We start from the raw sequence: 12,958 nt of genomic DNA on the forward strand, positions 1-12,958 counted from the left end.
AATCACTCACCTGATAATCCAAAATGCTGAAACCAAGCCCAGAACTACCTTTTTCTAATTCTATGTTTTGGATTTCATCTTCCCACATAGCCAGGTGAGATCCTTGCACATCCACACAACTTTGCTCACTGTCCAGGTCAACCACAGCACTGTTCTCTGTCTCAGAGGTTGCTGTGAATTCATTATCAACATGCATCTGTAAAAATATCAATTTTATTTATTAAAGAAGTCATTTTCAGAAAGAATTAATGGAGTGGTACATAATAAGTTACCAAATAGGGCAGCATAGTGGCACATCAGGTAGAGCTGCTGCTTCATAGCACTAGAGACCCAAATTCAGTCCTGACCATGGATGTGGAGTTCATTATTCTACCTATAACCATGCAAGTTTCTTCCAACTGCTCCAATTTTTCCTGCATTACAAAGACGTGCAGGCTAATAGGTTAATTGACCATGATAAATTGCCCTTCGTGGATAGATGAGTGGTAAAATGTGGGTTCATGATTTAAGGAGAATAGAAAGTGGGATTCTTGGAGGAGTAGTGTGTAGAATAGATGATTGATGATTGGCATGGACCTGATTAGAGTAATATAAGAAAGACTTTAGAATAGAATGGTCAATGACAATATTGATATAAACACAAACAAGGGAAAATCTGCAAATGCTGGAATTCCAAGCAACACAGAACTCAGCAGGACAGGTAGCAACTATGGAAAAGAGAGTAGTTTATGTTGCAGGCCAAGACCCTTCATGAGGACTGGAAATAAAGATGAGGAGTCAGATTAAGAAAGTGGGGGGAGGGAGGAAGAACCACAAGGTGATAAGTGAAACTGGGTGGGGGGGGGCAAAGGACAGAGAAGGGCAAAGTGAAAAGCTGGGAAGTTGATTGGTGAAAGTGATACAGGTCTAGAGAAGGGGAAAGTTGACAGGAGATGACAGAAGGCCATGGAAGAAGAAAAGGGGGATGAAGCACCAGAGAGAGGTGATAGGCAGGTAAGGAGATTAGGTAAGAGAGGAAAATGGGAATGGGGAATGAGGAGCGGGGGAGGGCAGCACTTTATCTCACCTTATCTCCTTACCTGCCTATCCTCAAATACTCCTTCTATAGTTTCCACATCCTTCCTGTAGTGAGGTGACCAGCACTGAGCATAGTATTCCAAGTGGGGTCTGACCAGGGTTCTATACAGCTATAACATTACCTCTCGGCTCTTTAACACAATCCCATGGCCAATGCACCATATGAAGGCCAATGCACCATATGCCTTCTTAACTACAGAGTCAACTTGCACAGCAGCTTTCAGTATCCTATGGACTCGGATCCCAAGATTCCTCTGATCCTCCACACTGCCAAGAGTCTTATTATTAATACTATATTCTGCCATCATATTTGATCTACCAAAATGAACCACTTCACACTTATTTGGGTTGAACTCCATCTGCCACTCCTCAGCCCAGTTTTGCATCCTATCAATGTCCCGCAGGAACCTCTGACAGCCCTCCACATACTCACAACACCCCCAATCTTTGTGTCATCAGCAAATTTACTAACCCATCCCTCCACTTCTTCATCCAGGTCATTTATAAAAATCACAAAGAGGTCCTAGAACAGATCCCTGAGGAACATCACTGGTCACCAAACTCCATGCAGAATATGACCTGTCTATAACCACTCTCTGCCTTCTGTGGGCAAATCAATTCTGGATTCACAAATCAAGGTCCCCTTGGATCATATGCCTCCTTACTTTCTCAATAAGCCTTGCATTGAGCAACTTATCAAATACCTTGCAGAAATCCATATACACTACATCTATTGCTCCACCTTCATCAATGTGTTTAGTCACATCCTCAAAAAAGTCAATCAGGCCAGTAAGGCACGACCTGCCTTTGACAAAGTCATGCTAACTACTCCTAATCATATTATGCCTCTTCAACTATTCATAAATCCTGCCTCTCCAGGATTTTCTCCATCAACTTACCAACCACTGAAGTAAGACTCACAGGTCTATAATTTCCTGGACTATCTCATCTCCCTTTTTTCAATAAGGGAACAATATCTGCAACCCTCCAATCCTCCGGAACCTCTCCCATTCCCATTGATGATGCAAAGATCATTGCCAGAGGCTCAGCAATCTCCTCCTTCACCTCCCACCCTTGCCTGGGGTACAGCTTGTCCGTTCCCAGAGACTGATCCAATTTGATGCTTTCCAAAAGCTCCAGCATGTCCTCTTTCTTTATGTCTATATGTTCAAGCTTTTTAATCTGCTGTTAAGTCATGCCTACAATTGCCAAGATTTTTTTCCGTAGTGAATACTGACGTATACATGAAGTATCTCCGCTATCCCCTCAGTTCCATACACACTTTTCCACTGTCGTACTTGACTGGTCCTAATCTCTGACATCTTATTCTCTTGCTATTCACATAGTTGTAGAATGCCTTGGGGTTTTCCTTAATCCTGCTTGCCAAGGCCTTCTCATGGCCACTTCTGGCTCTCATTCAATTTCATTCTTAAGCTCCTTCCTACTAGCCTTATATTTTTCTAGATCTCTATCATTACCTAGTTTTTAAAACCTTTTGTAAGTTTTTATTTTCTTCGACTAAATTTTCAACAGCCTTTGTACACCGTAGTTCCTATACCCTACCATCCTTTCCGTCTCATTGGAATGCACCTATGCAGAACACCACGCAAATATCCCCTGAACATTTACCACATTTCTGCCGTACATTTCACAGAGAACATCTGTTCCCAATTTACACTTTTAAGTGCTTGACTGATAGCTTCATATTTCCTCTTACTCCAATTATATGCTTTCCCAAATTGTCTGTTCCTATCCCTCTCCAATGTTATGATAAAGGAGATAGAATTGTGATCAGAATCTCCAAATGCTCTCCCACAGAGAGACCTGACACCTGACCAGGCTCATTGCCCAATAGTAGACCAAGTATAGCCCCTCCTTTAGTTGGCTTATCTACATATTGTGTCAGGAAACCTTTTTGAACACCAATAACAAACTCCACCCCATCTAAACCCCTTGCTCTAGGGAGATGCCAATCAATATCGGGGAAATTAAAATCTCCCACCACAACAACCATTATTATTACACCTTTCCAGAATCTGCCTCCTTATCTGCACCTTAATGTCTCTGTAACCATTGGGTGGCTATATAAAGCACCCAGTAGAGTTATTGACCCCTTCCTCTTCATAATTTCCACCCACAGAGACTCCTTAGACAACCCCTCCATGACTTTCTCCTTTTCTACAGCCGTGACACTATCTCTAATCAGCACTGCCACGCTCCCACCTCCTTTGCCTCCATCCTTGTCCTTTCAGAAAAATCTAAAGCCTGGCACTCCAAGTAGCCATTCTTCCCCCTGAGCCATCTAAATCTCTGTAATGGCCACAATATCATAGATTCAAGTACTGATCCATGCTCTAAGTTCATCCGCTTTGTTCATGATACCCCTTGCATTAAGGTAGACACATCTCAAACCATCAGCCTGAGCGTATCCCTTCTGTATTACCTACCTATCCTCCCACTCAAACTGTCTATAAGCTTTCTCAATTGGTGAGCCAACCACCCCTTCCTCCATCTCTTCAGTTCCGTTCCCACACCCCACCCCCCGCGATTCTAGTTTATCTCTCCCCAAAAGTCTTAGCAAACTTCTCTGCCTGGATATTGGTCCCCCTTGTATTCAAGTGCAACCCATCTTTTGTGTACAGGTCACTCCTGCCCCAAAAGAGGTCTCAATGATCCAGAAATCTGAATCCCTGCTCCAATCCCTCAGCCATGCATTTATCCTCCACCTCGCTCTATTCCTATACTCACTGTCACGTGGCACAGACAGTAATCCTGAGATTACTACCTTTGTGGTCCTGCTTTTCAACTTCCTTCCTAACTCCCTGTAGTCTGCTTTCAGGACCTCCTCCCTTTTTCTACCTATGTCATTGGTACCAATATGCACCACGACCTCTGGCTGTTCTCCCTCCCACTTCAGGATGTCATGTATGCTATCAGAAACATTCTGGATTCTGGCACCTGGAAGGCAAACTACCATCCGTGTTTCCTTCCTGCATCCATAGAATTGCTTGTCTAACCCCCAAACTATAGAATTGCCTATCATTGCTGCCAGCCTCTTCCTTTCCCTACCCTTCTGAGCCACAGGGCCAGACTCTGTGTCAGAGGCGCAGCCACTGTTGCTTCCCCCAGGGAGCCCCGCCCCCAACAGTACTCAAACAGGAGTACTTATTGTTAAGGGGTGACTAGTGATGCACCGCAGGGTCCAGTGTTGAGTTTGTTGTTGTTTATATCAATATCATTGATTGGATAATAATTTGGTAAACTGTGTCAGCAAACTTGCAGATGTCACCAAAATTGGGGCCGTAGTGGACAACAAGGCTCACAGCAGGATCTGGGCTAGCTGGAAAAAGGGACTGAAAAATGGCAGATGGAATTTAATGAGGTGTTGTACTTTGGGAGGACAAACAAGGGCAGGAACTACACGGCGAGCAGTAGGGCACTAGGGAGTGTGGCATAACAGAGGCATCTGGGAATACAGATCCATAATTCCTTGAAAGTGGTGTCACAGGTAAATAGGGTTCTAAAGTAAGTTTTTGGCATATTAGCCTTCATAAATCTAAGAATTCAGTAAACGAGCTGAGATGTTATGTTGAAGCTGGATAAGACGTTGGAGAGACCTAATTTGGTGCATTGTATGCCGCTTTCATCGCCTACAGTAAAGATGTCAATAACACTGAAAGATTGCAGAGAAAATTTACAAGCATGCTGCGAGGACTTGAGCTCCTGAGTTACAGGTAAGGTTGAATAGATTAAAACTTTATTACTTGGAGTTTAGAAGAATGGTGGGAAATATGAAAGACATATACAAAATTATGAGAGGTATAGATAAGGTAAGTGGTAGAGGGCTTTTTCCACTGACGATGGATGAGACTCAAAATAGAGGTTATGGGTTTAAATGTGAAAGGAGAAATGTTTAAGGGGAACACAAGGAGGAACCTCGTCATTCAGATAGTGGTAAGATTGTGGAAGGAGCCGTCAGTGGAAGTGGTGGATGTGGGATCGACTTCAACATTTAAGAGAAATTTGGATGGGTACACGCTGGCAGGGATATGGATGGCTATGGTCCCAGAGCAGGTTGATGGGACTAGACTAATTAATAAATGGGCCAAAAGGCCTATTTCTGTGCTGTATGATGATGATGATAAATTAACATCACTGGGTCATGTTCATCTATTTTATCCATAACCTGCGATCTGCAGTCAAGGTATATATGATCTTTTTCCAATCTTGGTATTCACTTGTAGGTGAATCATAGAATTATGGAAGAATTCTATGATTCACCTACAAGTCTTAGTCTTCCTAATATTTCTAATCACCTTCATGCAAACCTCTTGATCTTCGACCTGATCTCTTATCATCTGCTCCTCCTCTGTGGCCCTGTCAATCTCTGCACGAAGCCTCCAATTACTTCCTTTTCCTCTGCACTCCATGAACGTAGCCTATTGACTCATGCAACAAGGAAGCAAAGACAGAAGTCCTAATCATTTTGACTGAAATAACTTCTCAAATTTAAAAGAGAACTGCCAGGCTTCTGAAGTCTTGGGAAACATGGCTTTCAATAAAAACTTTGGCAAAAAGGTAAATGATTTCAAAAGCTGATGGGATTTAACTTAAAGGGATCATAATTAAGAAGAGATCCAAACTTTTTTTTGAAATAAAGAAAGATCTTGGAAGAGCAAACAGTGAGATGTCAAGGATAGTTTAAGCTCAAAACACATACATTTCCTGAAAAACGTATGCATCTTCTAATAGATACAATGTAAAATAGAGCTACAAAGACAGGTTGATCACTTAGCAGATCATCTGTGCTCAGACCACAGGGATATTCTGAGCTTCCTTTCAAACGCCATAATCATTCCCAATTCTACTCCTATTCTAACCCATCTGCAGCCTCCTCCACTGCCATAGTGGCACCAAATGAAAACTAGAGGAACGTCTTTTTTTTGCAATTTACTGGAGTCAACACTAAATTTTCTAGCTTCAGGTAAACTGCTCTCTCATAGTTTACCATTATTATGCCTAATATCCCTAATCTCAGCAATCAGTATTCACGCTCCATTACCACCTCATATAGTCTTTACTGGGACTACACCCTCCAGCTCTTTCAATTGTAGCCCTATCCAGTTCTGAGAAATGGGCCCCAATTAGAAACTTTACTAAGCTTCTTTCACTGCTGATGCTGTTTCACTGGTTGACTTCACCCAGCCTTATCTGTTCAGGACTGTAAGTTCTGTGTGTATCTATGCTGTATCTAACATGATTCAACACAAAGATTCCAGTGGAGATGGATTCAGTATTAATTTAAATCATTCTAAGATGAGAAATAAATAGAAATCAATACCTGCAAAAATCCTTTGTCACTGACTGCTTCCCCTTGATCTCTGTTCCAATCCACAGGTACTGATGAAGGAAGAAATTCTAACACCTAGAAAACAATTCCAACATTTGCATCTGAATTTTTATTTTTCCCAGCAAACTGTAGCTATACTTTCTTAACACAAAACTCTTCCATGCCATTGTAGTTTTAAAATACTAATTAGAAACTTGGAGAAGGCTGGGCAGCTAGATTTTTTGGAGCAAAATTTTCTTTACATTTACAGAGATTTTATGAATAGATTACAGCCAGGGAGTTGAACACGATGATAAAAATGGGAAAGTGGTGGGATACAAGAAGTGAACATCAAACATAGAAGAGTACGCCACAATACAGGTCTTTCAGTCCATGATTTTGTGCCAAATTTTTTACCTATTGGTGTTTATTTATGAAGGTTTCAGGTTTCAATCTAACCTTTCCCTCCCACATAATCCTCCATGAAAGTGCCTATCCACAAGTCTCTTAAATATTCTTAATATAGCTGCCTCTACCACCATCTATAGCAGCATGTCCCATGCAATTACCACTCTCCATGTAAAATAAAAACCGCCTGACATCGCATATACTTTACTCCAATTAAATTCTGCCCTCTCATATGAGCCAGTTCTGCCCTGAGAAAATGACTCTGGCTATCCACTCTATCTATGCCTCTAATCATGTTGAATATCCCTTTCAAGTTACCACTCATCCTCCTCCTTTCCAAAGGAAAAAGTTGAACCAAAGCAAACATCAGAATGGGAAAGAAATATGATCTAAGGGACTGATCGTGGAATGATTATTAATGAAAGACTGGGAGGTTTGAGTATCTCAGAAACTGCTGATCTTCTGGTATTTTCAAACAAAACAGTTTCTAGAGTTAACAGTTTTTGGTGCAAAAAACAAAAAATAAAATCCAGCAAGCAGCAGTATACGTGACATGACCAACATGGCTGCGCGACGCAGTCTGCAGTGGCCACTCCGGAGTTGACATCGGTTCTTTGTTAAGCGGGGTGTCGTAGAACATAGAATAGCACAGCACATCACAGGCCCTACGGCCCACAATGTTGTGCCGACTCTCAAACTCTGCCTCCCATATAACACCCACCCCCCAAATTCTTCCATATACCTATCTAGTAGTCTCTTAATCTTCACTAGTGTATCAGTCTCCACCACTGACTCAGGCAGTGCATTCCACGCACCAACCACACTCTAAGTAAAAATCCTTCCTCTAATATCCCCCTTGAACTTCCCTCCCCTTACCTTAAAGCCATGTCCTCTTGTACTGAGCAGTGGTGCCCTGGGGAAGAGGCGCTGGCTGTCCACTCTGTCTATTCCTCTTAATATCTTGTACACCTCTATCATGTCTCCTCTCATCCTCCTTCTCTCCAAAGAGTAAAGCCCTAGCTCTCTTAATCTCTGATCATAATCCATACTCTCTAAACCAGGCAGCATCCTGGTACATCTCCTCTGTACCCTTTCCAATGTTTCCACATCCTTCCTATAGTGAGGCAACCAGAACTGGACACAGTACTCCAAGTGTGGCCTAACCAGAGTTTCATAGAGCTGCATCATTACATCACGACTCTTAAACTCTATCCCTTGACTTATGAAAGCTAACACCCCATAAGCTTTCTTAACTACCCTATCTACCTGTGAGGCAACTTTCAGGGATCTGTGGACATGTACCCCCAGATCCCTCTACTCCTCCACACTACCAAGTAACCTGCCATTTACGTTGTACTCTGCCTCGGAGTTTGTCCTTCCAAAGTATACCACCTCACACTTCTCTGGCTTGAACTCCATCTGCCACTTCTCAGCCCACTCCTGCATCCTATCAATGTCTCTCTGCAATCTTTGACAATCCTCTACACTATCTACACCACCACCAACCTTTGTGTCATCTGCAAACTCGCCAACCCACCCTTCTACCCCCACATCCAGGTTGTTAATAAAAATCACGAAAAATAGAGGTCCAAGAACCGATCCTTGTAGGGCACCACTAGTCACAACCCTCCAATCTGAATGTACTCCCTCCACCAAAACTCTCTGCTTTCTACAGGCAAGACAATTCTGAATCCACCTGGCCAAACTTCCCTAGATCCCATGCCTTCTGACTTTCTGAATAAGCCTACCATGTGGAACCTTGTCAAATGCCTTACTAAAATCCATGTAGATCACATATCCACTGCACTACCCTCATCTATATGCCTGGTCACCTCCTCAAAGAACTCCATCAGGCTTGTTAGACACGATCTGCCCTTCACAAAGCCATGCTGATTGTCCCTGATCAGACCATGATTCTCAGAATGCCCACAGATCCTATCTCTAAGAACCTTTTCCAGCAGCTTTCCCACCACAGACGTAAGGCTCACTGGTCTATAATTACCTGGACTATTCCTACTACCTTTTTTGAACAAGGGGACAACATTCTCCTCCCTCCAGTCCTCCGGTACCATTCCCGTGGACAACAAGGACACAAAGCTCCTAAGCCAGAGGCTCAGCAATCTCTTCCCTCGCCTTGTGGAGCAGCCTGGTGAATATTCTGTCAGGCCCTGGGGACTTATCCATCCTAATGTATTTTAACAACTCCAACACCTCCTCTCCCTTAATATCAACATGCTCCAGAACATCAACCTCACTCATATTGTCCTCACCATCATCAAGTTCCCTCTCGTTGGGGAATACCGAAGAGAAGTGCACAATCCTAATCTGATGAAAAACAGACGTGGGAGCACGGAGGAACATCTGGAAATCTCCAGGAAGGCCTTCTTCGTTGTTGCTGCTGTTGTGAGGTCCGGGTCTCTGCTGAGAAGAACAGGTCCCCAATCCTCGGGGTTGCATTGCCGGTGGTTGTTGGCGGGGGCGTCGTATTGCGATCGGCAGAGGATGGTGCTCAGAGAGGCTGTGCTGGAGGGGATGGTAGGAGGCACGGAGGTTCGACGGACTCGGAGTCTGCTGCAGTCGGGGCACTTTCACTGCGTGCTGCGTCTGTGAGGCTGGGTCCGACGGAGCTTTCATTGTGTGCTGCGTCTGCGAGGCTGAGTCGGGCACCATGGAAGTCCATAGCGGGGGTACTCCCTTCTGCTGCCTGCGTGGGATGACGAGTCAATCAGGACCCTGAGGACTTGTGGAAACAGTGTGGTGGTTTCTTTTGAACTTATAGTCTTTTAACATCTTTGGACTATTTTTACTGTGCCCCTGGTCTGTTTCTTTTTTATTAATTATGGTATTATCTGCACTGTTGTAACTATAGGTTAACTATAACTATATGTAACTATTTGGTTTTGTGTAGATCTTGTAGCTTCAGTTTTTGGTTTGTTGGGTGGTAGAGTTGGTCTCTTGACTTGGTGTGTCTGGTTAGTCTGGTGGGTTTGGAGCTCCTTTCTGGGGAACGCGCTTAGATGGTAGTGCGGTATTAATATGCAGCAGCCTCTCCGGACTCGATTTGGGAATTACTAAATGTTATGTGGATTTTTTGGTGTAGTCCGTTTTGTTGTGTGCTTTTGTGATATCATTCTGGAGAACGTTGTCTCATTTTTTAACTGCATTGCATTTGTGGTTTCTAAATGACAATAAACTGAAACTGAACTGAACTGAACTGAGCAGGTCTGTGGATGAAAATGCCTTGTTTGTGAGAGAGGTCAGCGAACAATAGCCAACCTGGTTCAAGCTGACATGAAGGCGACAGTAATTTTGTGAGTATTGAGAGATGAGGAACAACAAAACAGCAAGAGGCAGTACATAATAATAGCTCCCTTTCAGTCAGGTCTGCGTTCAAGATTTAAAAAGCAGAGCTTTGCAGCAGTTTTCTGAGTTGTACAATCAATGTCAGAGGTACATAAAAAGAGCTACATAGCTTTCAAATAGGTAATCGAGATTTTAAAGGCAGAGCTTCATGACAGTTTCTCCCAGTTGAGAAGCAACCAATCAGCAAGGGGGATTCATTAGAAAGGGCCAATAAAAACAGCAAAGGTGCAAACAGAGCAGCAATTCTTGTGAGTTTACATGTGTTTACAGTGACTTTGGCTCATCAGGCTTCGGTGAGGAATAGAATCTTGTAAGTTGCTCTCTTTCTGTTTTTATTTGTTCATTCCTCATCTGTTGGGGCATAGTAGTTTAGTTTGAATGGCTCCAGGAGCAGTGCATTGTATTGTAAGAGGGATGTGAGAAGTTTGGGAGACCTCTTCAACTAATATAGGAGAATAAGGTGGTGATGGACAGTAGCTACAGCAAGGTAGTCACCCCTAGATTACAGGAGTCAAGTAACTGGGTAACTGTCAAGAGGAGGAGGAGAAATGAACAGCTAGTGCAGAGTACTCCTATGGATGATCTCCTCAATAACAGGTTTAGATACTGTTGAGAGGGATAACCTACCAGGGCAAGCCACATTGACTGGGTCTCTGGCACCTTCTAGCGCTCTGGCTCATAAGAGTAGAGAGGTGAAGAGGCCTGCAGTGTTGATAGGAGATTCCATAGTCAGAGAAACTGAGACAAGTTTCTGAGAGCGCAACAAGACACCCGGATGGTATGTTGCCTCCCTGGTGCCAGAATCAGGGATGTCTCCATTCAGGTCCATGGCATTTTCAGGGGGAAGGGTGAGCAGCTAGAAGTCTTGGTACATATTGGCACCAATGACATAAGTAGTACAAGGTGACGAGGTCCTGAAGAGATTTTAGGGAGCTAGATAGAAAGCTAAGCAACAGGACCTCCAGAGTAGAAATCTCTGGATTGCTTCCTGTGCTTTGTGCCAGTGAGGGTAAGATTTGGATGATTTGGCAGGTGAATATGTGGCTGAGGAACTGGTGCAGGGGCAGAGGTTCAGATTTACGGATCTTTGAGATCTCTTCTGGGGAAGGTACGACCTGTACAAAAGAGACGGGTTACACCCGAACCATAGGGGGGATCGATATCCTTGCGAGGAGGTTAGTTGGAGTTGTTCAGGAGGATTTAAACTAATTTGGCAGAGGGCTGGGAACCAGAGTGATAGAGCTGAAGCTGAGGTGGTTGGTTTATAAACGGAAGCGATGTGCAGTAAGGAGAGGCTGCTGATAGGGCAAAATTGTAGTCAACAGGATGAGTTGCAATGTAAAAGGTGGACAAAATTAAGAAAGGTGAATACAAGTCCAAAAGAATTATATTTGGATACATGCAGTATGCAGAATAAGGTAGATGAACTTGTAACAGTTACAGATTGGCACGTATGATGTTGTAGGCAACACAATCACGGCTAAAAGATGGTTATAGCTGGAAGCTTAATGCCCAAGGATAGACATTATATCAAAAGGACAGGCAGGAAAGCAGAGGGGGTGGCGATGTTGTTGATAAAAAGAAATGAAATCAAAAGAAAGAGGTAACAGAAGATAGGAAGGCGGTTGAATCACTGTGGATCAAACAAGGGTAAAAAGACCCTGATGGGAGTTCATTACAGACCCGCAAATAGTAGTAAGGATGCAGTCTACAAGTTACAACAGCAGATAGAAAATCCATACCAAAAGGGCAATGTTACAATAGTCATGGGGGATTTCAATATGCAGGTACATTGGGAAAATTAGGTTGATGCTGAATTCCAAGAGAGAGAATTTCTAGAATGCCTACGAGATGATTTTTTATAGCAGCTCATAGTTGAGCCCACTAAGGGATCAGCTATTCTGATTTGGGTGTTGTGCAATGAACCAGAATTGATTAGAGAGTTCATGGTAAAAGAATTCACTGTGAAATATGAGGAGGAGGAGCTAAAGTTAGATGTGTCAGAATTACATTGAAGTAAAGGGAATTACAGAGGCATGAGAAAGGAGTTGGCTAGAATTGATTGGAAAAAAAATAACACTGGCAGGCATGACAACAAAGCAGCAACAACTGGAATTTGTAGAAGCAATTCAGAAGGCACAGGATATATACATCCCAAAATAGAAGCAGTATTCTAAAACAAAGATGCTATAACTACGGCTAACAGGGAAATCAAAGAAAACATAAAAGCCAAAGAGAGGGCATATAATAGAGGGAAAATTAGTGGGAAGTTTGAAGATTGGGAAGCTTTTAAAAATCAACGGGCAACTAAAAAAGTTATTAGCAACGTAAAGATGGAATGTGAAAGTAAGCTAGCCAATAATATTAAAGACGATACCTAAAGTTTCTTCAGATACATAAAGTCTGAAAAAGAGGTGAGAGTGGATATTGGACGACGGGAAACAATGCTAGTAAAGGAGGATAAGAAAATGGCAGACGAATTGAATAAGTATGTTGCATCAATCTTCACTATGAAAGACACGAGTAGTATTGTAGAAGTTCCAGGTGCCAGTGTTCATGAAGTTATGTGAAGTTACCATTACTAGTGAGAAGATTCTTGGGAAACTGAAAGGTCTGAAGGTAGATAAGTCATCTGAACCAGACGGTGTACAGCCAGCATTCTGAAAGATGTGGCTGAAGAGATTGTGGAGTCATTAGTAATGATCTTTTAAAAATTACTAGATTCTGGAATAGTTCAGGAAGACTGGAAAATTGCAAATATCACTCTGTTCTTCAAGAAGG

The 12,958-nt window shown here is 42.8% G+C and overlaps 1 protein-coding gene across 12 annotated transcripts in view; it reads right to left on the reverse strand.

Moving 5' to 3' along the window:
- Positions 1-12,958, reverse strand: part of LOC132396778 (multiple PDZ domain protein) — a 202,091-nt gene that overhangs the window by 124,909 nt on the left and 64,224 nt on the right. For all 12 annotated transcript variants that reach the window (XR_009513123.1, XM_059974662.1, XM_059974663.1 and 9 more), the window contains exons 16-17: positions 6,419-6,502; positions 11-196 (exon numbers count right to left, since the gene is read on the reverse strand). Coding sequence is in view for 11 of the 12 variants with exons in the window: in XM_059974662.1 (XP_059830645.1) it covers positions 11-196; positions 6,419-6,502 (270 nt within the window). In the remaining variant the exon portion in view is untranslated. The remainder of the gene's footprint in view (positions 1-10; positions 197-6,418; positions 6,503-12,958) is intronic.

This window comes from Hypanus sabinus, chromosome 7 (assembly GCF_030144855.1).
Source record: "Hypanus sabinus isolate sHypSab1 chromosome 7, sHypSab1.hap1, whole genome shotgun sequence".
Classification (NCBI taxonomy): Eukaryota; Metazoa; Chordata; class Chondrichthyes; order Myliobatiformes; family Dasyatidae; genus Hypanus; species Hypanus sabinus.